A 23,841-nucleotide genomic window follows, 5' to 3' on the forward strand; every position below is an offset into this window, starting at 1 on the left:
GAGAAAAATTAAATTCAGCAAAAAACTGCAGTATAAAGTCCTGGGTCCAGAGCACACACCAGGCAGAGAGGTTCTGTGGCAGTCCCACCTGAGCTGTATCTTAAGGAACAGACCTCCAGAGCCTCCGTCAGAGTGATCTATTTAAGGACTGGGCCCTGAGTATCTCACTCATCTTTGTATTCCCAGCACCTGGAGGATGGAGGTGGAGGGACAAGGCAGGTGGACTGGATAGAGCGCATTGCAGGCATCCCCAGGGTGACCACAGCTGCTAGTCTGGGTGGAAGACAGGTCTGCAAAGAGAAGTGGGAGATGGGCCGGCAAGGATCGGGAATACAGGAGAGAGAGGAGCGAGCGCCCAGAGGTTTCTCAGCTTCTCTGCTAGATATGATGTCCCTGACCTCTGGGGGTTCGGTGTCTGGTGCACGGGTGGTGCTGGGGCTGGGAGGTCAGGGGAAAGGAGCTGACCGTCTTCTCCAAGGTGGCCTGAGACCACTGTGAAAGGATGGTGAGGTGCTCCAGGGCTTTGAGATTGTCTGGACCCTCCCAGAAGCCATGGGAAAGGGTCTGGCTGTGCCCCAGGGCAAGAGTCCCCACAGTGGTTTTCCTAGACCTTTCTTGGTGCGGCCTCGTGGCAGCCACCAGGTGGGGGCTACGCAGGGGACAGGCTGGGGTTTGGGTCTCGTCTGCCTCCCAAAGCCACTTTCCCCTTCGTTGCACCATCTCCAAGAGGGAGGAAGCTGATAGAGCTGTGATGGGCAGCCCCGGCCAAGTCATGACAGGAGTCCAGGTTTAGGCTGGGGCCCCAGATTAATAAGAAAATTTTGGTCAACCAGAAAGTGTATGATGGAACGTAATGATACATTTGACAAGTATTTGAATGACTCATATGTGCCAAGTCTGGCAGAAGATATTTCAATTTTGTCCCTGGTCACTTATTTACTAAGCATTTATCACCCAACAATTATGTGCCTTGTGCCAGGCACTGTTCTAGGCTTCGGGGAAACAGCAATGAAAAAAGCAAAGTGTACACACACACACACACACACACACCTGTTCCCTCCGAGCCCCCCCCCCCCCCACACACACCCCTGTTCCCTCCGAGCCTAAACAAGAGCAAGGGGGCATCCTCCTCCTCTGCATAAACCTCAGATCAGTGAGCCCTCCTGAACTACAATCCCTTCTCTGGATGCTGAGATAATTGACCCTGTTCTAGTGGTTCCAAAACACCTGGGGGGATCACCCCTTGCCTCCCCTGAAGCCTCCACTGCACTGCTCCTCTGCTTTACAGCTGCATCTTCTCTAACCCCACCTCCCAGAGGGCCTTGGGCAGAGGGGGGCTCAGGCACAAGTGTGGGGAGGCGGTGAGCACGTGACCTTGTGCCTGCAGGGCCCAGGGTAACAAATGGCACACAGGCGCGTGCTCTGGCCTCAGTGCTCCTCAAGGAACTCGTGGGCAATTATGCCCTGTGCTGAAAGCAGCTCCTCTCCAAAGGCTCCTCAGGGCCTTTTTTGTTGTTGTTGTTGTTCTGGCCACAAAGCATGCTCAAGTCTTCCTGCTAATTCTCCTCTTCAAGCCAGTCTCATTATCCACACAGCATTTGGGTGCAAGCAGGAGCTTTCTTTTATGGACAGTACTAAAGAGCTCTCAGAAAGCAATTCTCCCGGCCTAAGAACGTCTAGGGAAATATACGCCTGATTCTGACTCTGCACTCAGAGCATCGCCTGCATCACTCAGCACACTCCCGCCCCAGGCACAGCATTCGCAGCTCTGTGAACACATCTCCCTCCCTCCCTCCCCTGGCTGCTCACCACCCAGGTCCTCCTCGACCCTATGATGGAAGGAGAGCAGGGCTGAGCGAGGCAGGAGCTCTGAGGGCACAAACGTGGCAGCACACAGCAGGCATCCTGATTTGGTGGGTGGGGGTGTCAGAAGCTGGGAAAAGAAGCTCCCAGCTCCGCGCCCTACCCACAGCCCACCTGGTGTTCAGATGGTCCTGGTACTGTTTCACTTCCGTGCTGCGTGGATGGTTACTCTCCACCAGGCTGTTGGCAGCAACATTCACGCCGTCAATCTGTGCTATCAAAGTCTTCATCTCCTGGTCTAGGATGTCAAACCTGATGTGGACAGAGAAAACAAGGATCAGTAAGGCAGCAGTGGCCACATACCTGTGACCAGGTAAGAGGGGAGAAAGGAGAAGGTGTGCTGACACACACAGTTTTCTGGTTCATGGGTCCAGTGTCATGGTTTAGCATTTCCTGGATCACGTTATTTATTTATTTATTTATTATTTATTTTTGCCTTTTTTGGCTTTTCCAGGGCCATTCCTGTGGCATATGGAGGTTCCCAGGCTAGGGGTCCAATCGGTGCTGTAGCCGCCGGTCTACGCCACAACCACAGCAACACGGGATCCAAGCCGCATCTGCAACCTACACCACAGCTCACGGCAACACCGGATCCTTAACCCACTAAGCCAGGCCAGGGATCGAACCCACAACCTCATGGTTCCTAATCGGATTCGTTAACCACTGAGCCACGACGGGTTCTCCACCTGGATCATGTTAGATGAGAGCTGGTTACATATACATGGGCCCCTGGCTCAACAGAGAGATACGGGGGAAAATGAGGTCTGGGGGTTGTTCATCTCCACAGACATCACCTACCACGTCTCCCCTGCCCCGGCTGCTGCCTGTGGACCCTAATTCCACGGCCTTGACAGCTTACTTGGAGGGTACCTCCCCAGCCCTCCCTGGATAGCAGGAAGGAGAGCTGCTGAGGGAGGGACCTTGTGTGGTTATGAAAGCCAACTTTTTGGAGTTATAGCCCAGGTCCCTCCATCATCCACATGGGGCCACAAGTGACCTCTTCTCAACAACCTGAATTCTGCACTCAGGATGCTGGGATGCCTCACAGACTGGGGGCACGCCTTCCCCTGCCAGAATGCTGATGGAATCAGAATACTGGAAATGAGAAGCCTGGAAACCACTAGGCCTTGCAGACTGGTGGTATACAAACCGGTCCCTGTGGCCCCTCAGGGTTCTGTGGTTTAGGTACTGGTCCCAGAAAGCAGAGCTTGTGGGGTCCAGCCTCTTGTCCCCACCCTTAACCAGATCAGCTCCACTTTCCTCTGCATTAAATGTCAGGGGTTCCATATACAATTCATTTGAACAAAGGCTGCTGTAGCTGAAAAGTAATCCAATACCTGGACAGGAAAGAGCCCCTTTGGGACTTCCCATTGTGGCTTAGCAAGTTATGAACCCAACTACTATCTGTGAGGATGCAGGTTCAATCCCTGGCCTCACTCAGTGCATCAAGAATCCAGCACTGCCTTGACCTGTGGTGTAGGTTGCAGATGTGGCTTGGATCTCCTGTTGCTGTGGCTGTGGTGTAGGCCAGCTGCTGCAGCTCCAGTTTGACCCCTAGTCTGGACACTTCCATATGCTACAGGTGCAGACCTAAAAGCAGAAAAAGGGAGGGAGGGAGAATGGAGGAAGGAAGGCAGAAAGAAAAAAGGAAGGAAGGAAGGAGGGAAGAGCCCCTTTGTTTTATTTTGGGGAAGGCTCCAGGGGGTGAAGTACCCAAAGCCACAGTGCTGGAGGAGAACTCATGACTCTCGGTGCCTGGCCTCTGTGATAAACGGCATCCTACAGCCTCTCAGAGAGACCTTTGCTGACCTAGAGGCTGTTCTAGCATCAGGATTGCAGACTGGGTGTGGGCAAGCGAGGAGGGCAGGGTGGGCTCTCACCTGTGCTGCACAACCTCCAGGTCCTCCAGCGTGTCTGGGATATCCATCTGAGCCAGCCACTTCTCCTTCTCACCCATCCACAGCTCACAGGCATCCGTCTCCCCAAACACCGTGTACAAGTCCAGGGCATCCTGCAGCCTCTGCCGACGCAGGTCTGCCTGGGCCACCACCTGTTGGTACAGATCCCTGAGGACCTGTAGCCGGTTGGTCACATCTGGGGAATCCCGGAACCTTTCGGGGAAGTCCTGGGCCTGCTGTTCCAGATGCTCCATCACCCCGCGGCTCTCCTCCAGCTCCTCCAGGAAGTCCTTGTGCTTTTTCCCCAGGGCTCGTGTGGCTCCTTCATCCTGTCCCACATCTTCTCCTGAGAGCAGCTTGTGGGCATCTTGCAGCCAGGCCTTCAGGTCATCCACATCACCCTGGAACTGGAAGAAGTTCTCAGTATCCTGGAGGTTCTTCTTGCGAGAGGCAGCCAGCTCCTTCAGCTGGTTCCACTGGGCAGGCACCTCCTTCAGCTGGTCCCACTGGGCAGACACCTCCTTGACCCAGGCCTCGTTCTTCGGGTACCCAAACTGCTTGAGTGCCACCATGTCCTCAGCCTCCTGAAAGATCTGGTCCAGGTGGGGGTCCAGCCTGCGCAGCTCATCCTCAAAGGCCTTGTGCTTGCGCTGCAAGATGAGCACGCTGGTCAGGTCCTTCCCATAGCCCAGGGAGGAGTAAATCTGCTCCTTCTCCTTGATCCAGCTCTTGGCCTCATCCATCTCCCAGAATAACTTCCAGAGCCTCTTTGACTGCTCCAGCTGGGCCTTGCGCCCGGCTGCGGTGTTGCTCAGCTCCGCAAAGCACTGCTCCAGGTGGCTGACGCGGTCCCGGATAACCTGGGGGTCACAAGGCTGGTACCCTGGGAGGAAGGAGGACATAAAGGGTAAGGGCTTCATCTCTGGGGAAGCTTCAGACCAGGCGCCAGGCTAGAGCCACACCATCTAGAACCTGCCCTCTCTCTGGGGCTTTGGGATTGGATGCAGTGGGTCCCTGGTGCTCAGAGGACAGGCTTTCAAATTAGTTCTTTATACTGAGTTCCCACTAACACTTCAGGAATAAGGGAGTTCAACGTTGGGTCAACTCTCAGTAGAAATTCACAACTTGAAATGATTTTTTTAAAAAGACCCAGGCACAAATTTCAAGATGATTCCTCAAAGAGGCAGTGGGGAACTCCTCTCTAAGACCTGAAGCTATAAACCTAAATTGTCTGTAACTTGAACTAGCAGAGAGAATGAAAGACAGAGGATGTCTTATGGGTGCTTAGAAACACTCTCTGGGAGTTCCTTTCATGGCTCAGTCTGTTAACGAATCCGACTAGGAACCATGAGGTTGCGGGTTCAATCCCTGGCCTCACTTAGTGGGTTAAGAATCTGGTGTTGCCATGAGCTGTGGTGTAGGTCACAGACGCTGCTCAGATCCCGTGTTGCTGTGGCTCTGGCATAGGCCGGCGGCTACAGCTCTGATTGGACCCCTAGCCTGAGAACCTCCATGTGCCATGGGTGCAGCCAAGAAAAGACAAAAAACAAAACAAAAAAACCACCCTCCGAATATAGACTGCCAAAGCAGTTGCCTGATCTCTGGAGAATTGTGCTCTCCCTCAAACTTCTCTCTTGCATCATTAGATGATGGAAGAAGCAGAATTCTACAGCTAGACTTTTTTCAAGCCAGGCTCCTGGGGCATTGAGCCAGAGGCCTCAGTAGGGAGACACCTGCAGGCTCACCTGTCTCCTCGGTGAACTGCAGGGTGGCTGCAGTGATGGCCTTCACTTTGTCCCCTTGGATGGCGATGTCGGCCTCCATCAACTTGTGTTTCTGGAGCAAGTCCTCGGCCTCCAACAAGTGCTTCCCGAACTCGGCAGACAAGAGGTGAGCCTGGCAAAGAGGACAGACAGGGTAGAGGGAGTGAGAAGAGGTGAAGAGACCCACAAGCGAGAAGAAGAGACCCCTCCAAAGGAAGTGTCCATGGCATTGGAGTGACCATGGCATTGGGACCAGGGTGAGTCAGATGCAGCTGGAAGACGGCTGCTGCTCAGCAGGGAAGAAGCTACAGAGCAAGAGTTCCCACTGGGAGTGCCCATCGGAATCCTTCAGGGAGCATCTTTCAGAAGCTCAAGCCCTACACTGGATCTCCTGTACCTGCCCCACGTTTGGGGCCCAGGCATGGGCATTTTTAGAAAGCTCTGTGGTCAGTGTGGCGCATGTCCTCAGTTGAGAACCACTGCAGCAGAGGGCGGGGAGACTCGGACTTCTTGGTGGTCCTGTACCCGGAGGTCTGGATTCTAACCAGAGTCAAATCAGGATCATTCAGAGCCTGATTGTCCAGGCTCCTGATGGATGTCTGTCTCTTCTAGGCCCTACAGGCTGGTATTTGTACCACTGTGAACCATGGATTTCTTGATCATTGGGGGTACAGTGGACCTGGGCTGGAGCAGAATGAGTCAAGCTGTGGACAGGCAGATGCAGCCAGATGCTGTGTTGCCTCTGAGTCCCCTTTCTGACTCAGGGAGGTGGGGCTGGAAGACGCCTACAGAAGCACACCCCAACTGCAGGGCGGGCACTGCAGCCCGAGGTGGACTGGGGTGGGGGACAGGGTCTCTGGCACCCACCTTGATCTCATCCATCCAGTCGATGCTATGCAGCATATCCTGGAAGAGCTGCTGCAGGGCCAGGGTCGTCTCAAGCCTCTGGCGCCGGGACTGCAGCAGCTCCTGCAGGTAGTTCCACAGGCGCAGGATGTTGTCCTTGCGGGCTGTGATGCGCTTCTGGTCGTGGTAATTCTCCAGCTCCAGCTCCCGGGCCAGGTCCTCCAGGGCCCTCACCCGTTCCTCATAGGCAGCCGTGTCTGTCTCGATGGCCTCGTGCTTCTTCTTGGCGGCCTCCACAGCTGCCAGGTCATAGCCGAAGTTATCCTGTCCCAGAGGCAGGAAAACAGGTAGCTCAGTCAGGCTCCCCTTGGCTGGTCCCCAAAGGCAAAGAAATGGCAGATCCCTTCAGAACAACTGTTGGATGGGAAAGCCCTTTCCCAAAGGGCTCCTTGTGCCATTTTTTTTCAGTCTATCTCATCAGAGCCAAGTTCCAAAGACCACATGTCTTGAAAGCACCTTTATAAGAAGCTTCTGGTGCTATTAGCTGTGCCATATGTGTGGCTAACACTGGGTCACTATTCCTAAGAGCTCTATCCACCACCTGCTGGCACTCACCACCCTGCCTTGAGCAGACCTGCCCCATTCTGGGTGGAAGGGGCTTCTCACAAGGAAACCAAGCAGCGGTACTCGGCTCCCCCCACCCTGCTCCCCACCAGCCCCTGGGCTATCTGGGGCGCACACACATTCCAAGTCACTCAGAACGCTTGTTTTCCCTTTTCTGGATAGAATTTAATTTGATTCCAAGCTCCAAGTGGGAAGGAACAGATGCTCTCATGGAGAATCGGCCCCGGGGTCAACTTTTAGCGAGTGAAATATGGCACGGGCCCCAGAGGCCAGAGGCCGGGGAGCATGGCTGACACATTCAAAGTGCAATGCTTTAATAACATCCCAAGAGGACCCCTGAAATGTCAGCTCCAACTCTGGCTCTGCTTGATGCGACTGGCTCATATGAGACAACTTTGGAGGCCATTTTTGGACTGTGTGACCCTTCCCTAAATATAGGACTTAACAAATCCAGGAGAGGAGTTCCTACTGTGGCGCAGTGGAAACAAATCTGACTAGGAACCATGAGGGTGCGGGTTCGATCCCCGGCCTTGCTCAGTGGGTTAAGGATCTGGTGTTGCTGTGAGCTGTGGTGTAGGTCACAGACGTGGCTCGGATCTGGTGTTGCTGTGGCTGTGGTGGAGGTCGGTGGCTGTAGCTCTGATGAGACCCCTAGCCTGGGAACCTCCATATGCCACGGACGCAGCCCTACAAAGCAAACAAACAAACAAATAAATCCAGGAGAGTTCTTTTTCAGATGTGAATCTTGATCCATCCAATCACAGGGAGTAGGGCCACAAGGCCTGTGCAGAGGCTTATCCCGCTGACTGCGGGGAGCTCTACAAGGCTTCCCATCTCCCGCACCCCCGAGGGCAGCCCCCATTACCTGGGCCACAAGACGCTGGTTTTCATTGAGCCACGTTTCTCTCATGGCAGCCTTTCTGTCAAAGCGCCGGGCCAGCTGCTCCAGCTTCTCCTGCCGGATGAGCTCACTCCTCAGGGCCAGCTCCCGCCGATACTCGGCTTCCTCCAGGCTCTCCCAGGCCTGCTCGAGGGACAGAGGAGAGCTCTTGGGTCTTGGGAGTCCTAACTCTTTCATCCAACACTGAGTGATTAGGAACCTAGGCAGAACCTAGATTAAAGCTCAGCGACAGCCCTTCGGCTTTCCTGTCTGGGCCGACCAAAGATTCAGGGAGCACTGCTGGGGCCCTACCAGTGCCCTCTTGCCTAAAGCTGCCTCAGACTCCTGGTCTAATGTAATGTGAATTGCTTCTGTGGGTGCTGAGTAAATTCCTATTGACTACATAGCCACTTCCACTCTGCTAGAACTTCTAGGCCTCCAAACCTCCAAGATGTCAAGGTATTTCGGTTATAAGTAGATAATATTCTTAAAAAAAAAAAAAAAAAGGCGAAACAAAAAAAGCAAAACAAAACAAAACGAACACCTCAAGTTTCTATGGAGAATAAACTATAAAAATGGCCCCAAAAATAGATCCTGGGTATCTGAACAGGGGGCTGAACCAATGGATATTGGGCCAGGTGCACATGGTACCCTCAGTAGCCAGATGTGTCGTTAATAATACCACAGATGAAGTTCCCTTGTGGTACAGCAGATTAACGATCCAGCATTGTCACTGCAGCAGCCTGGGTCACTGCTATGGCACAGGTTCAGTCCCTGGCCCGGGAATTTCCACATGCCGTGCGTGCAGCCAAAAAAACCCCAAAAGAACAAAAAACAAAAAACACCATAGAAAGTGGCTTGGTTTAGCCCTGTCCAGTGACCATTCTCTGTGCCCTTATTAGGAACTCAATCAACACAATGGCAAACCCACTAAATCCTCATTCCTACAGCAATTTTGACCTGAAACTATACAGCAACTGCCTCTTTTTCTTTTGTAATTTTAAAAACTAAAGAATAGTTGACTTATGATATTGTATTTTTTTAGGTGTATAACATATCGATTCAGTTATTTTTATAGATTATACACTGTATAAAGTTATTATAAAACATTTGCTACATTCCCTGCACTGTACATTAAATCTCTGTATCTTGGAGTCTCCATCGTGGCTCAGCAGAAACAAATCTGACTAGCATTCATGGGGACGCAGGCCTTGCTCAGTGGGTTAAGGATCCGGTGTTGCCATGAGCTGTGGCATAGGCTGGCTACAGCTCTGATTCGACCCATAGCCTGGGATCCTCCATATACCATGGGTGTGGCCCTTAAAAAAAAAAAAAACAAAACTCTGTATCTTATTTATTTATGTATTTATTTAATTTGTGGCATATGGATGTTACCAGGCCAGGGACTGAATCGGAGTCATAGCTGTGAGCTATACCATAGCTACAGCAATGCCATATCCTTTAACCTACTGCACCAGGCCGGGCATTGAAACTGCACCTCTATGGCAAACTGAGCCACTGTGGTTGGATCTTAACCCACTACTCCATGGTGGGAACTCCTCTTATTTATTTTATACCTAGGAGGAGTTCCCACTGTGGCTCAGTGGTTAACAAATCAGACTAGGAACCATGAGGTTGCAGGTTCGATTCCTGGCCTCGCTCAGTGGGTTAAGGATCTGGCATTGCTGTGAGCTGTGATGTAGGTGGCAAGACGTGGCTTGGATCCTGCATTGCTGTGGCTGTGCTGTAGGCCAGAGGCTACAGCTCCGATTAGACCCTTAGCCTGGGAACCTCCATATGCCGCAGGTGTGGCCCTAGAAAAGACAAAAAAATATGTGTATATATATATATATATATATATTTTATACCTAGTAGTTTGTACTTCTTCATCCCTTTCACCTGTCTTGCCCCCCGAACAGGGGCTGAACTGATGGACACTGAGTAGTGTCGGACCTCTCAGGGCTAGGCTCAGAGGGCACCCTCAGTAGCCAGATGCACATTAATAACCCCGAAAGTGCTCGGTTTAATCCTGTACAGGAACCATTCTCTGTGCCCTTGTCAGGAGCTCAATCCCCCCACTGGCCACATGAAATGGAAAACGCTGCTGTACCCGGTTGATGTCAGACACCAGTTTCCCATCATGGGGCGTGTACACTTTCTGATTGTTGGCTCTCATCCGGGACTGGATGGTAAAAAGGAGGACTTCCAGGTTCCCTTTCTCCTGAAACCTGTTGAGAAAACAGAGAGAGAGACGTGAGCGTCGAGATTCCTACAGCCAGTATTTTATGAAGAGAATCTCGAACCCTGGCATCCTGGAGCTTGGATAGCAAAGCATATTTTTTTTAAAAGCAAAAAATAAACAGGATCTGGAGTTCCCGCCGTGGCTCAGTGGTTAATGAATCCGACTAGGAACCATGAGGTTGTGGGTTCGATCCCTGGCCTGGCTCAGTGGGTTAAGGATCAGGTGTTGCTGTGAGCTGTGGGGTAGGTCACAGACGTGGCTCAGATCCCACGTTACTGTGGCTGTGGTGTAGGCTGGCGGCTACAGCTCCAATTAGACCCCTAGCCTGGGAACCTCTATATGCCACGGGAGCGGCCCTAGAAAAGGCAAAAAGACAAAAAAAAAAAAAAAAAAAAGAGAGAGAGAGAGAGAGAGAGAGGATCTATATAGACATACTTATCTGTTAAAACATCTCCTAATCTATCATACTCACCAGCTGAGATTTAATATGGGTTGAGTTTTTCCAACCTAAATCAGAGAAAATACAACTCCCACAGTATTGCTTATCATTTGCTTCCACAGGGAGAATGGCTAACTGAATGTACTGATAATTCCTGTAGGTATCAGGTTTTACTAATCGATACAAAGAAGCTCTCTCCTGCTCTGCAAACATTGAAGGCTTCTGATTAGCTCTTGACTCAGTTTTTTTTTTTTTAATGGAGTCAATAAAACCTTTGAAGCAGTCTTGTCCACATAAGAACATATTGCACTGAAAGCAACTTTCACCTGAGTGCTCATGAGTCGGCTCTCCTGACAACTGTCCCAAAGGCCAGGTGCTTTTGAGAGGGAAGGAAAGGCTGGGCTCCGGGTGGATCTTAGGTGTAGCAACTGAGAACCACCGGCAGCAGGGTGGATGTCTGGAACCCAGGTCCAAGTTCCAGGTAACTGCATATACCCAGTATCTACCCACTTCTACTTCCTTCAGGCAGCAAAGATCAGCTGGTAAGCAAGGTCCCCACCCTGAGGCCAGGCTAACAGATCTGACGATTCACACGAACTTCAAGAGGGCTGTGGCCTTGGGAGTTCCCATTGTGGCGAAGGGGAAATGAATCTGACTAGGAACTATGAGGTTGCAGGTTCAATCCCTGGCCTTGCTCAGTGAGATAAGGATCTGGCGTTGCTGTGGCTGTGGTGTAGGCCAGCAGCTGCAGCTCCGATTAGACCCCTAGCCTGGGAACCCCCATACAGCCAAGTGATATCACCCCTGTGTGAAGTGCCCAGTAGACTCATGGGGAAGGCTGTCTGTATTGAATTCGGGACCTTAAAAGTGGGTTAATGTCAGGTCAGAAATCAGATACTTGTTTATAGTGCATTCTAGACGCTGTGTCTCCCGTTTCCCTGTTTGAGAGTCATGAATGAATGAGTGGGGGAGGAAGAAGGTAGAGGGTACCACGGATGAGCTAGAAATTTGTGTCAGGGGAGCTGGACAAGTGAAGGACAGGCAAGCTGGAACGCTCTGTGTGCGTACGTGCGTGTATGGGCGTATGCACGGTTGTGTTTGCCTGTGCCTATGTGCACGCAGGCCCTGCACACACTGGAGTGGAGCAGAGGTCCCGAGAGGCAAGCTAAGTGCTCTGCTGATGGATGAGCAGTGACAGATGGGAGAAAAGAAGAAGGATGTGCTTGATGGGCAACAAGGCCCCACACGGAGAGCTCCAGGGCTGTGGATACAGCGGTCCTTTTCAGAGAACAAACCCGAAGCTCAGTGCGCAGAAGAGAGGAAGCTTCCAGCACACGTTCTTTGAGGAGACTCTGAAGCCTGAGATTTCACTCCTGCTCCCCCTCAGGGATGAGTCAGCCCCCTTTCTGTGGGCTGATGACTTAGGAGCAGGGAGCAAGATGGGATGAACGAGGGGATAGATGCGCAGCTCTCATAGCCCCAGGACACACCTCCCGGATCCCTTCTCCAGCCCCGCCAACCTTTGGGAGGTGGTTTCTCAGCCACTGATGCCATACCCTCCTGAGTGCCCGGGGCCCTTACTTAGGTGGCTTCTCCACGGTGCGGTAGGTGCTGAAGGCCTGCAGCTGCTGCTGGACACCCGCCAGGGAGTTGGCGAACTTGCGGCTGTTCAGGACAGTGATGGTCTGCTCGATCCAGGTGAGCAGGTCCGAGGCCAGCCCGCTGTACTTTTCAATCATCTTCTCGGTCTCAATGGCGTGGTCAATCACCTAGGGAATCACCTTATGACTCATCCTCATCAGAAGGGCAGGGGGCGCCAGTGGGGACCACAATCGAGGTGCTCCTCCGCTTTGCAAAACCCTGGAGTGTTGATATTGGGGTTGTTCCCTGAGCCCAAGACCACTGCTGAGCAGAGGGCTGGACTGCGAGTGCACCGCCGATGTCAGGAGGGGCCCGGCCGTGCTCGGGCTCACGAGCAGCTCCCCGCTCCCTAACCCTGTAAAAGACTGGAAAGCTCACTGTCCCAGGACACCAGCCACCAGAGAGGCCAAGGCCCTATTTATTGAAAAATGAGTATCAGGGATTGAGGGCTTCCAGGCACTGTCTTTGCTAACCACCAGATGCACAAGGATGAATGAGAAACAGTCCCTACCCTGTAGGAGCTAAGGACCCAGTAGAGGAAGGGAGTCTGGCATGAGGTTGGCTCCCTGCTATGCTGTAGGAGCCTAAGAGGCCTGACACCACAATAGACCACCAAGCAAGAACCTGTTTCGTTCCCGTGGGAGGGTTCATGAGACATGGGCTTGCAGGTGGAAGGTTGGCTCAGAGCCACAGGCTATGTTATCATTCAGACCAACAACCTGCGTTGCAATTCAGCTCAGGAGCCATTAGCTCGGCAATGCTTGACTTCAGAGAAAGTTGGTGAGGGCTGATCCGCACCCTTCCCCATGGCTAGACCCCAGACACAAAGCTCTTAGGACAAAAAGGAGCATCTCAGTTCCTGGCCAGTGTGTGGCAAACAGGGAAACAGTGACTCTCTGGTTACCTTGCCGACGCGCTTGCCCTCCACTGCCAGCACCTTCATCTTGGAGAAGTAGTGGTAAAACGCCACCACGTAGGTAATGATGGATTTCTCGTCGGGGTTTTCTGTGAAGACATCTGCAAGGGGAAGGGGTACATGCTAAGGACCAAACTGGAAGCCAGAAATGTCAGGCACAGGAGTTCATCTCCCTGTGTCTCCATCACAAAGTTCAACTATAGGTACCAAGTGATGGCAAGAGCAGAAGAGAAATGGGGCTGTGATTTTAGTGGAAACAGGACATGCATATTAGGACCACAAAGCATGAAAGAAGGAAAAAGGATGGAGACTACAGTGGGCCCCAAATTAGGCAGGGGAGGAGGCGTTGGGTCTGAAGAGCTGGCCAGAGCAGAGCCCTGGCCCGGCCACCACAGCCTCACTGTGCCCACAGCTTGCCCAGCACTGGCTGCACTCCTCCAGGTGCCCTGTGGCTCTGGTGCTCCCTTGGGCATGGGCACCATCTCCCGTTGCTGCAGCAAAGGGCTGGGGTGGGAACCAGCTCACCTTCGGGGTCGAGGAGCTGGATGATGCCCAGCTGCCGCTCGGCCACATCAAACGCATGCTCCAGGTTGTGCCGGGCATTGGAGTCCTTCAGCTTATCAAAGTCGATCAGGTCGGGCCTGGGGGCAAAACCAGACTGTTAAAGGGTAGGGGGTATGGCAGCCCCAGCAGGAAGCCAAGGCCCTGGGCAGACGCAGCAAGGTGGCTGAGCCGGAGAAGTGAGAGGAAGAGACGGGAGGCTGTGAGCACCAGCGGGTGGGGAAGAGGCAGCGGAGTGATGGATTTTAAGGGAGGCAGGATGCTGAAGGTGAGAGGAGAAGGCACAGCAGGTGGAACAGTCTTGGGAAGCTTGTGCAGTGCAAAGTGTCTCAATCCCCCCAGGGTCTCCTGGCTCCCACAGCCCTCCCCTCCCTCTTACCGGTGCTTATGTATCAGGGCGTTAAAGGCCAGCCCATCCTTCCAGCTGGAGGTGAAGTTGGTGACATTGACATTGGGGTAGCTATATCCAAGAGAAACATTAAGACTTAAGAAACAAACTCTTCAGGCATGTGAATAGGTGTGTGAACCAAGGACCAACACATCAGGGGAGGAATGGACTTGACCCTTCTTGAGCCCCCTTAATAAGAGGGCAGCTGTTAAGCCACACAATGATGCTCCCCCATCAGGTGGGCCCAAGAGACTCTCACTCCCAACAGACCCAACAGTCTGACCTGGGCAACTTTGGGAGAGAATCCTATACTCTGGGCCTCAAGGCATCAGGTCAGGATAGACTTTGTATTGATTCCGCTGAAGCTGCTATAGTTCTGGGTGATGGAATCTCTGTCCCTTGGGGATGGTGGTGTTTAGGGAGAGGAGGGAGCTGGTGCCCAGCGCATACCCTGCCGTCTTCATCTGACACCATAACAGCAACGCGTCCTTGGCCGAGCGTGTCTCACGACCTTCCTGAGTTTGGACAACGATGTCCTGAATCTGCGGACACAGCCACAAGAGAGGGAAGACTTAGATCTGCATGTGGCCCAGAGCCTCCCTGCTCTCCCTGGAAGGCTCCCCTCTCTCCTTCCTCCTCTGGAGCCTCCATCTGGTCACCAGCCCTGCAGCCACATTGCAGCCCGGGCTCCGGGTCCTGGAGGCCTGCTTCCCTGCCTTAGTCAGAGGAGAAAGCTCCAACTCGAAACTCTAAGGGGATGCCGAGAATAAATAGCATGATGTCCTCATTCCTCCTCAGAGGCATGTTGCCACGCGGGCCGTGGAACAGCATGAGTGTGGGAAGAAGGTATTATATTTTTCTTTTTTTTTAAGGCCGCACCTGCAGCATATGGAGGTTGCTAGGCTAAGGGTCAAGTCGGAACTGCAGCTGCCAGCCTAAACCTCAGCCACAGCAATGGTGGATCTCAGCCGCCTCTGGAACCTCTGCTACAGCTTGCAGCAATACTGGATCCTTAACCGACGGAGCCAGGCCAGGGATCAAACTCATATCCTCATGGATACTAGGCAGGTTCTTAATCTGTTGAGCCACAGTGGGAACTCCAGATATTGTATTTTGATGAGCAGCTCCTTTTGCCTTTTCATTCTCCCCAGTTCTGCTGTGAACACCATTTTCTCCTCTGTGCCCACGGAGAGTGAGACTGGACATCAAGGCCACCGGAGTGAGACCTTCAGGCCAGGAGTTGGGTGCTCTCTCTCTTCCTCCTCCCTCCCTTTACCTCCTGCCATGAGGTTCTTTCTGTCCTCAGACCAGCAGGGGGAAGGATCTGCTTTCCTTCCCTTGCGCTTTCTAAATGGCCTTGCAAATTGTGAACCTTGAGTTTCAGGGTGGGAAGAGAAAAGCTTCTGACCGAAAAACAGAAAAGCAGATCTTCTGTACTGTTTTTGCAATTTCTGAAACAACCTCCTTAAAAACCAAAAAAAAGTTACACCTGTGGGGAAGGGGAGGGGCCAAAAGCAGATCTTACAGCCAGATCTCAGGCCAGCCACCAATTTCTATCATCTCTCTCAAAAGCCTGCACTGCTGACTGAACAGCTCGTTCTGAGCTTCGGCAACAGGGCGATGCAGAGAATGGCTTTTTCTTCCCACAAGAGTTGTGCCAACGGACAGGCCTCTGGCCTCCGGAACATGCACACACTTGGTCTCTACCGAATAAGGTTCCCAAGCCCCATCCAGCCCGGAGAGGCCGCCTCCATCCACTGCGCCCCCTGGGAGCCCACCTGGAAGCGGAGGATGATGGTCCAGATGAGGCCCAGGACCAGGCGGTGGTTGCCGTCCACGATGTCGTGGGAACCCATGTTCTCCAGGTGCACACGCTGCTCCTTCAGGAACTGCAGGGCCTTGTCCACGTTCTCCAGGCAGTGGATGCGCATCTTCCCCTTCGTGGGCTTCGGCTGAGGGACAGCATCGTCCCCGTGGGCACGGAAGGACCTCAGGGGCATTACCCGGACCAGCTCCTCTCATCAGCATCCACCCCTCACCCTCCAAGCCAAACTTCAACTCCTATGCTCACTCCCTGTCATTTTTTAACCCCAACCTTTCAGCAACGTTCAGAGGTGCCCTCTCTTAACTCTGCAACTAGGCTGCCTCAGTACCGCTTCCCGGTCTGAACCAAGACTTCTGAGCAGGTGATGAATGGCATTCAAACCCAGGAACGCAACAGGCAGTTAATTGAGCATTTACTATGTGCCAGGCCCAGTTTGGGGAACTCTGGCTGGTGATAAGAGTGGCTTTTAGTTGGGTGTCTGATAGCAGGTTCATCCCACCACCTAACCTTCCTCTCTACTCTCTTCTTCTCTAGCCCCCAGCCAAAGCTCCTTACCACCGCTGATGAGTAACTGCCTCATCTGAAGGGTGCTTAGTGGTAACTCTCTCTAGTGGGTTTTCAGTGCAGAGCAAGACGCTTTCTTTAATTTCAGCTGGGGTTGAAAAGGCAACAGGAGAATGTGCTACCACGGATCTTGACTACTTCATTAAGCACAGGTATCATTTTTTTTCAATTTTAATTTTTTGGGTTTTTTTTTTTTTGTCTTTTTGCCTTTTCTAGGGCTACTCCTGCAGCATATGGAGGTTCCCAGGCTAGGGGTCTAATCAGATTTAATTTTTATTTTTTAATTTTTTATTTTTTTCCTTTTCACCACTGCACCCATGGCATGTGGAAGTTCCCAGGCCAGGGGTCAAATCGGAGCTGCAGCCAGCTGCCGGTCCATGCTAAAGACACAGCAACACGGAATCCGGGCCACATGTGCAACCTACACCACAGCTTGTGGCAACCCCAGATCCTTAATCCCCTGGGTGAGGCCAGGGATGGAATCCACATCCTCATGGACACTATATGTCAGGTTCTTAACCTGCTGGGCCACAACAGGAACTCCTACAGGTATCATTTTAACATGTGGGAAAGAAGGCAAAGAAGATCCTGATAGGCCCAAGGTCATGATAGAAATAACTGAGCAAGACCTGAGCCTCGATCTGGTTCTACTGCAGGGGCAGCATTATTGCCGGGTGGGTTACAACTGAGAGGGCCTGTAATAAATTTCCACTTGTGAGAGTGTTGGATACAGAGGAAAATATCTTTCATGCTTTCCTCCTGGTTCCAAGAAGGAGGCAAATTTCTCCAGCTGAGTAATGAGATCCATCCTAGCCTGTGCAAGGAGACTGAGGGCCCCCCCCCCACTACAGGCCCGCCACAGATGCCCAGATCCCAAGTGGAGAAATTCAAGAGCCAAGTGTGTTGTGTGGCCTCTGGGAGGAGCATGAAGGGATGGGAGTGACCAGAAAGAGGCAAGAAATTCTGAAATGCTTCAGCAAGATGTAACTAAAGTTTTGATGATCTATTGGAAGGAAAACGATTGCATTTCTGCTGGGACATGTTTAGCTGAACATGTTCAGAGAATCCAGTCAGGCACACGGATGCCTCGCATTATCAGTATTAAAACCTCCTGAAAGGAGAGGGGGAAACCTTGGCAAGTCGTGAGAACTGAAGATGCCCCCAGACCATGTCTTTCCGAAAGAGGGGACAGGGTACCAGCCACAGGGCTCAAGGAAAGGGGCCATGGCACAGAGAAGGGCTTTACCAGCATCTCTCCAGAGAGCACCTCCAGCAGCTTGATGAGCATCCTCCCATCCCGCAGGTCCTTATAGAGGTCAGTGATGCGGCAGGACACGCGCGCCAGGTGCGAGTTGACCCATTTCGTGAAGGTCTTCTTCTGAACAACTTCCCGCTCATCTGGGTGGGGAGGAGAGCCTTGGGTGAGGTGCCTGAGCTCAGCAGGAGCCATGTGCAATGTGACAAGGAGCCAAAGGATTTCACCTTAATCCCAGGTCTCCCCCCATCCCCCTCAGAGGAGGTTGTGTATCTATTCCATTCCCTTCCGAGGAGTATGTGTGACTAGAGCGTAGCCTTTTGGTGACACCTGCCCATATGCCACAACTGGGACAATGAAGGGGGTTCTTTCACCCCCTGCAGCATCAAGACACCCCCTAACCCCATCATCTGCTTTCCTGTGCTGTCGGAATACTCGGAACCACTGGGCCAGCGAACTCAGATTTCAATGCCAGATTCACTCATCTATCCAACACCTATTCCCTCTGTCTAGAATGGTCTCCCTCGGTCCCTCCACCCCACTCCACCCCCTTCACCTAACTCCCAGTCATGCTTCAGGAGTTGGGGGAAACAGCACTTCTCTGGGAAGCTTCTCCTGACCCCTCATCTAGGTTCGGTCTCCCCTGTGGCCCCCAACCCCTGCATCTGCATTTCCCATTTCTCTCTCCTTGTGCTCAGATTAACTGAAAGTCTGTCTTTCCTCTAATACTGCAGGCTCCTTTGAAGAAGACATCCTGATGGCCACCAGGCACATGAAAAAATGCTCAATATCACTAATTACTAGAGAAATGCAAATCAAAACTACAATGAGGTACCATCTCATGCCAGTCAGAATGGCCATCATTAATAAATCTACAAATAACAAATGCTGGAGAGGGAGCAGAGAAAATGGAACCCTCCTTCACTGTTGGTGGGAATGTAAATTGGTACAACCACTATGGAGAACGGTATGTAGGTTCCTCCGAAAACAAAATAGAGAACTACTGTACAATCCAGCAATCCCTGGATATATATCCAGACAAAACCTGCATTCTAAAAGACACATGCACACCTATATTTATTGCAGCACTATCCACAATGGTCAAGACATGAAAACAACCGGAATGTCTGTTGACAGATGAATGTATTAAGAAGATGTGGTACATACAGACAATGGAATACTACTCAGCCATAAAAAGAACAAAATAATGCCATTTGAATTAGAAATTCTCATACTAAGTATGTCAGAAAGAGAAAGACAAATATATGATATGATATCATTTATATGTGGAATCTAAAATATGGCCCAGATGAACCTATCTACAGAACAGAAACAGACTCACAGACAAGGAGAACAGACTTGTGGCTGCAAGGGGGAGAGGGGAAGGAGTGGGTTAGATGAGGAGTTTGGGGTTAGAAGATGCAAACTATTACATTTAGAATGGATAAACAAAATCCTACTGTACTGTATACTGGAACTATATCCAATCATTTGTGATAGGCCATGACAGAAGATAGTATAAGAAAAAGAATGTGTGTGTGTATATATACATGATTGGGTCATTTTGCTGTACAGCAGAAATTGACAGAACAATGTAAAGCAACTATAATAAAAAAATAAATAAATAAAAAGACTGTAGGCTCCTTGAGCCTGGTGAAGTCTGTCTGTCTCATTCACCTCTGTATCCCCAAGGCCTGGAGCCCAGCACACAGTAGGTCTCCAGAGCTGTACTCTAGCTGGGTGTGCAGGTTTTTTTCAGCTCCTGTTGGTGGCAGGCCTGTTGACACATGAAAGTAAAACAAACTTCCTATTCTCAAGGAGCTGCTGGTAGGTTTTGAAGAAGGATAAGCATGGAGACACTGAGACCATGAGGGGGAGAGGAGGTTTGGGCTGGGGGCTGTGCATGTCATTAGGCTCTTTCTCTCTTGCCTCCAGAATGGCAGACAGAGTTTTCCATCTTTAGATTTGGAAGCTGACACGATACCTCCACCCTAAATCAGTCTCAGCCCAAACCAGGCTTTTGGCCCAGGCTATACCAATTCAGGCGAGCAACCTCTGATAAAATAAATACTATACAATAAAGGCTGGCGTCTGTAAAATTAGGGCTGGGAAGTTTGATCAAGATGCTGGAGAGAGGATAAGAGGCTGGGATAGAAGGAAAAATGGAGAAAAAGAGAGAGAGAAGGGCAGAAAAGATAGAAACAGGGAGAGAGGTGTGTTTTAGTGAATAGTCTGTGGCGACCTGCTTCTGGGCATCTTGGTTGAAGATTCCAGGCAGAGGCTGACCTGGCAGGGTGGCTGCTTCTGGACCACGGAGGATCCCTGGGGAGAGTGTGTTCAGGTTGGTCACAGCCAAAGCAGACTCTGAACAGCCCAGCCAGGAGGGAACGTCAGCATTGTGGGAGCAGCTTAGATGTCTGCTCAGCTGAGCCCAAACAGTGGAAGGGTTGGCTTTTTAAATTATTAAATGTCTGACTTAACAACAACAAAAGGAGGAGCCCAGCCAGCACAGCCTCAAGGGTATAATCCCAGCAGTTTCTGAGGCTCACGGCATCAAATTCCTTCCTATTCATGGCTATTTTGGTGTCAGGAACTCAAGGCTTTCTTCACTGATTCATTCATTCAGCAAATGTTCACTGTATAACCATTAGGTACCAGGCTCTTGGTGGGGGGCGGAGGGCATTCAAGGACAGGAAAGAGAGCCTCTATCCTTAACGGAGACAAACTCTATTATAAATATGATGGAGAGTCACATGTAAAGAATTCCATGAGTTCCTGCTGTGGCGTGATGGTATCGGTGGCATCTCTGCAGCACCAGGATGCAGGTTCTATCCCCTGCCCAGCACAATAGGTTTGAGGATCCTGTGCTGCCACAGTGCAGCTCAGGTTGCAGCTATGGCTCAGATCTGATCCTGGCCCAGGCACTCCATATGCCATGAGGCAGCAAAAAAAAAAAAAAAAAAAGGGGAAAAAAAAAAAAAAGAATTCCAGGGAAGTCATCTAAATAAGATTTCCAAGAAGAGGGGAAAAAATGCTACTGCTGACTAAACAAATCTGAAATAAATATAAAACTAAAATGGCATCCATTCATTCTGGACCTCTGGGCAAAGTTTCAGGGGGAAAAAAAAACCCTACTCTATCAGGCCACTTCCCTGATTTCAAGGACTGCTTTGGGAAAACGTAACTGAAGTTTTGATGACACATTGGACAGAAAGCAACTGCATTTATGCTGAAAGATGTTTAGATTCAACAGAGCCAGCCACAATCCCTCCGTGTTCTCCCTAGAGACCAGATCTGTTCTGTAAGAGGCTAGCCCTTCCCATCTGTTGTGGAGCTTTGTCTCAGGGGCTGTAATCTTTTTGCCTTTAGGGCTAAGTGTCTCAAAAAGCCAAAGTCCTTTCTTTCTTTCTCCCTTTCTTGTCTTGAAGAATCCAAAGATTTCATTACGGTGGGTGCTGGGGCCCATGTATTTGTGCTCAGCAGACTGTAAGGAAGAGCCTCTGGCTTGGATGTGGAATTTAATTCTAGGCTACTGGGCTGGCACACAAATCGGTGCCAGTATAAATCACCCTTAGAGCGCTAGTTCTCAATATCTGAACAAGGCTTCCTGGACCCCAAAATGCTGGAGCTGCAGGTTTCCAGTTCAGGCAGGCAGCCTCCTGGCTGCCTTTTGCTTGAAGGCTGGAGTGGAATTGCCCAGAATCCCCAGCCCCCTGAAATTTTGCAGTGTTGAGATGGGAGAGATTTTGAGAGGTGAACGATGGTCATGAGAGAAAGGCCCAGGGGTGGGGATTCATTTCCCCATCGGCTCAGTAGCTTTGGCTGCTGCTTGTCACCACATCCACCCCCAGCAATGTCCAGGCGCTCAGTGGAGCCTTCCCAGTGCAGGAGAGGCGGGCAGCCCAGAGCCAGCTGGACTGGGCAGCCTGGAGGTGCAGACAGGCCAGGAAGGCAGCCACGTGTTGGGCCTGCTGTCCCCAGAGGCCCCGGGCTATCCTGCAGGGAATCACTGTGGAAAAGAGGCCTCAGCAAGGCCCTGCCAGGAGCCAGGCTTTATTTCCCTGACCTGTCAGTGCAAGTCCACCAGCATGGCCTGACTTAAAGCCACCAGAACCTCAGAAAATACTCATGTCTCTGCCCAGAACGTCTCCATTTCTGCCTGTTCCTCTCTCCCTCCTTCTCAGGCTGTGGCCATCCTCCTTCTTTCCGAGAAAACTCACCTTCCTCTCTTACCAGCTAGCTAAAATCACTGTCTGGGTATCGTGACTGGGTGCCCTTTTTTTGTATGCCCCCCTTAAAGGTTTAGTTTGAGGTTAAATATACCCAACAAAACTCAAATATTTATCCACTGATGAGATCATACACGGAAAGTGCTTAAAACAGCAGCTGGCACACAGAAAGCTTGCAGTAAACGTTAACTATGGTTGTATCATTGCTATGACTGCGTGCAGGGCCCTGTCCCAGATGTTGCAGGGAGCGTAAGGTGGGCTCACTCTCCCCAGCGGCCTCGCAATCTAGTTGAGGAAACAAGACACAGACCCACGAATAGTTCTGCAACCACACAACAGATAAAGAGCAGTTGGTTTAAATAATACACAAGCTGACACAAGGGAATATTGCATTAGTTACCAGATAAATGGCACATACAATAAATGGTCAGAGGTCAGTTCTAATTGGAGCAGTTAAGCAGAGGAGGCTTGAGAAGAAAACCACCCTGTCCAGGCTGAGGAGGTGGGGAAGCCAAGGAGATGGGATACAGAAAAGGATAAAGCTTGCTCAGGGGCTGCTGAGTGGCTACAGGTAAGAAGAAGATGTGTGGAAAATGGGTTTTTGAATTGGATGTGAAAAGCCTTGAGTAAAAAACTAAGAAGTTTAGATTTAATCCTATAGGCCAAAAGAAATCCTTGAAGGGATGACAGAATCAGTTCCTGAAATGGGAATTTGGAAGGCCCCTAACGATAAGAAAAAGACAAACTATTTCAGCATAAACTTAAAGACAACTGTGCAAAATCTGCATAAATCTATTAAAAAGTCTCCCAAGGCACACCAAAGAGTTGAGCAAAGAGAAAGGTGTACCCAATTCTTGAACAAGAAAATTCAATATCATAAAGATGTTAAGTTACCGTAAATTTATATATTTAGTATTATTTAAAATACATATATATATATATATATATATATATATATATATATATATATATTTGTGTGTGTGTGTGTGTGTGTGTCCATTCCCTCAGTTTGTGGAAGTTTCCAGGCCAGGGATTGAAACTGCACCATCGCAGCAATCCAAGCCACTGCAGTGAAAATGCCAGATCCTTAACTTACTGCACCACAAAGAACTCCAAAAATGTATTTATATAATTTAAATTTGGGGGAACTAGACAAATGATTAGAATGCTCATTGTAAAAATAAATAAAAATTGGAGTTCCTATTTCAGCGGGTTAAGAACCCAACTAGTATCCATGAGGATGTGGGTTTGGTCCCTGGCCTTGCTCAGTGGGTTAAGAATCCGGTGTTGCCGCAAGCTGTGGTGTAGGTCACAGAGGCAGCTTGGATCCCGACTTGCTGTGGCTCTGGCGTAGGCCAGTGGCTACAGCTCTGATTAGACCCCTAACCTGGGAACCTCCGTATGCTGCAGGTGCAGCCCCAGAAAAGACAAAAAAAAAAAAAAAAAAAAAATTGAAATGTAAAATATGAAACCATAAAAATACCAAAATCAATCATGGGAGAATGGTTTTTATAATGTTGGTATAAAGAGGGGCTTTCTAATTCTGACACAAAATGTAAAATCCATAAAATAAAAGATTGAAAGTTCAAGCGCCTTAAAAATTTTTTTTGTGTGAGATAATATACCATAAGCAAATTCAACAAATGAGGAAAAGTATTTGTAATTGACATCACGAATGGCAAACTTACCTACTGTGTAAAGAATATTTACAAATTAATGAGGAAAAAACCAATAATCCAATAGTAAAATGGACAAGAATGTGAACAAAGAGTTAACAGAAAAAATGAGGCTTTCCATTGTGGCACAGCAGAAATGAATCTGACTAGCATCCATGAGGATGCAGGTTTAATCCCTGGCCTCACTCAGTGGGTTAAGGATCCGGCATTGCTCTGAGTTGGAGTGTAGGT

At 50.5% G+C, this 23,841-nt stretch overlaps 1 protein-coding gene across 7 annotated transcripts in view; it reads right to left on the reverse strand.

Moving 5' to 3' along the window:
- SPTB (spectrin beta, erythrocytic) overlaps positions 1 to 23,841 on the reverse strand; it is a 141,708-nt gene that overhangs the window by 42,116 nt on the left and 75,751 nt on the right. For all 7 annotated transcript variants that reach the window (XR_014810944.1, XM_013978290.3, XM_084969428.1 and 4 more), the window contains 13 exons: positions 17,697 to 17,848; positions 15,840 to 16,013; positions 14,512 to 14,603; positions 14,053 to 14,133; positions 13,638 to 13,753; positions 13,101 to 13,213; positions 12,137 to 12,324; positions 9,985 to 10,102; positions 7,860 to 8,018; positions 6,392 to 6,694; positions 5,507 to 5,657; positions 3,744 to 4,644; positions 1,978 to 2,115 (listed from right to left, as the gene is read on the reverse strand). Coding sequence is in view for 6 of the 7 variants with exons in the window: in XM_013978290.3 (XP_013833744.3) it covers positions 1,978 to 2,115; positions 3,744 to 4,644; positions 5,507 to 5,657; positions 6,392 to 6,694; positions 7,860 to 8,018; positions 9,985 to 10,102; positions 12,137 to 12,324; positions 13,101 to 13,213; positions 13,638 to 13,753; positions 14,053 to 14,133; positions 14,512 to 14,603; positions 15,840 to 16,013; positions 17,697 to 17,848 (2,686 nt within the window). In the remaining variant the exon portion in view is untranslated. The remainder of the gene's footprint in view (positions 1 to 1,977; positions 2,116 to 3,743; positions 4,645 to 5,506; positions 5,658 to 6,391; positions 6,695 to 7,859; positions 8,019 to 9,984; positions 10,103 to 12,136; positions 12,325 to 13,100; positions 13,214 to 13,637; positions 13,754 to 14,052; positions 14,134 to 14,511; positions 14,604 to 15,839; positions 16,014 to 17,696; positions 17,849 to 23,841) is intronic.

The sequence above is a fragment of the Sus scrofa genome, chromosome 7 (assembly GCF_054392235.1).
Source record: "Sus scrofa isolate SSC_HxYL_T2T_F1_AM1 chromosome 7, Sscrofa_HxYL_maternal_Yorkshire_Landrace_v2.0, whole genome shotgun sequence".
In the NCBI taxonomy this organism is placed as follows: domain Eukaryota; kingdom Metazoa; phylum Chordata; class Mammalia; order Artiodactyla; family Suidae; genus Sus; species Sus scrofa.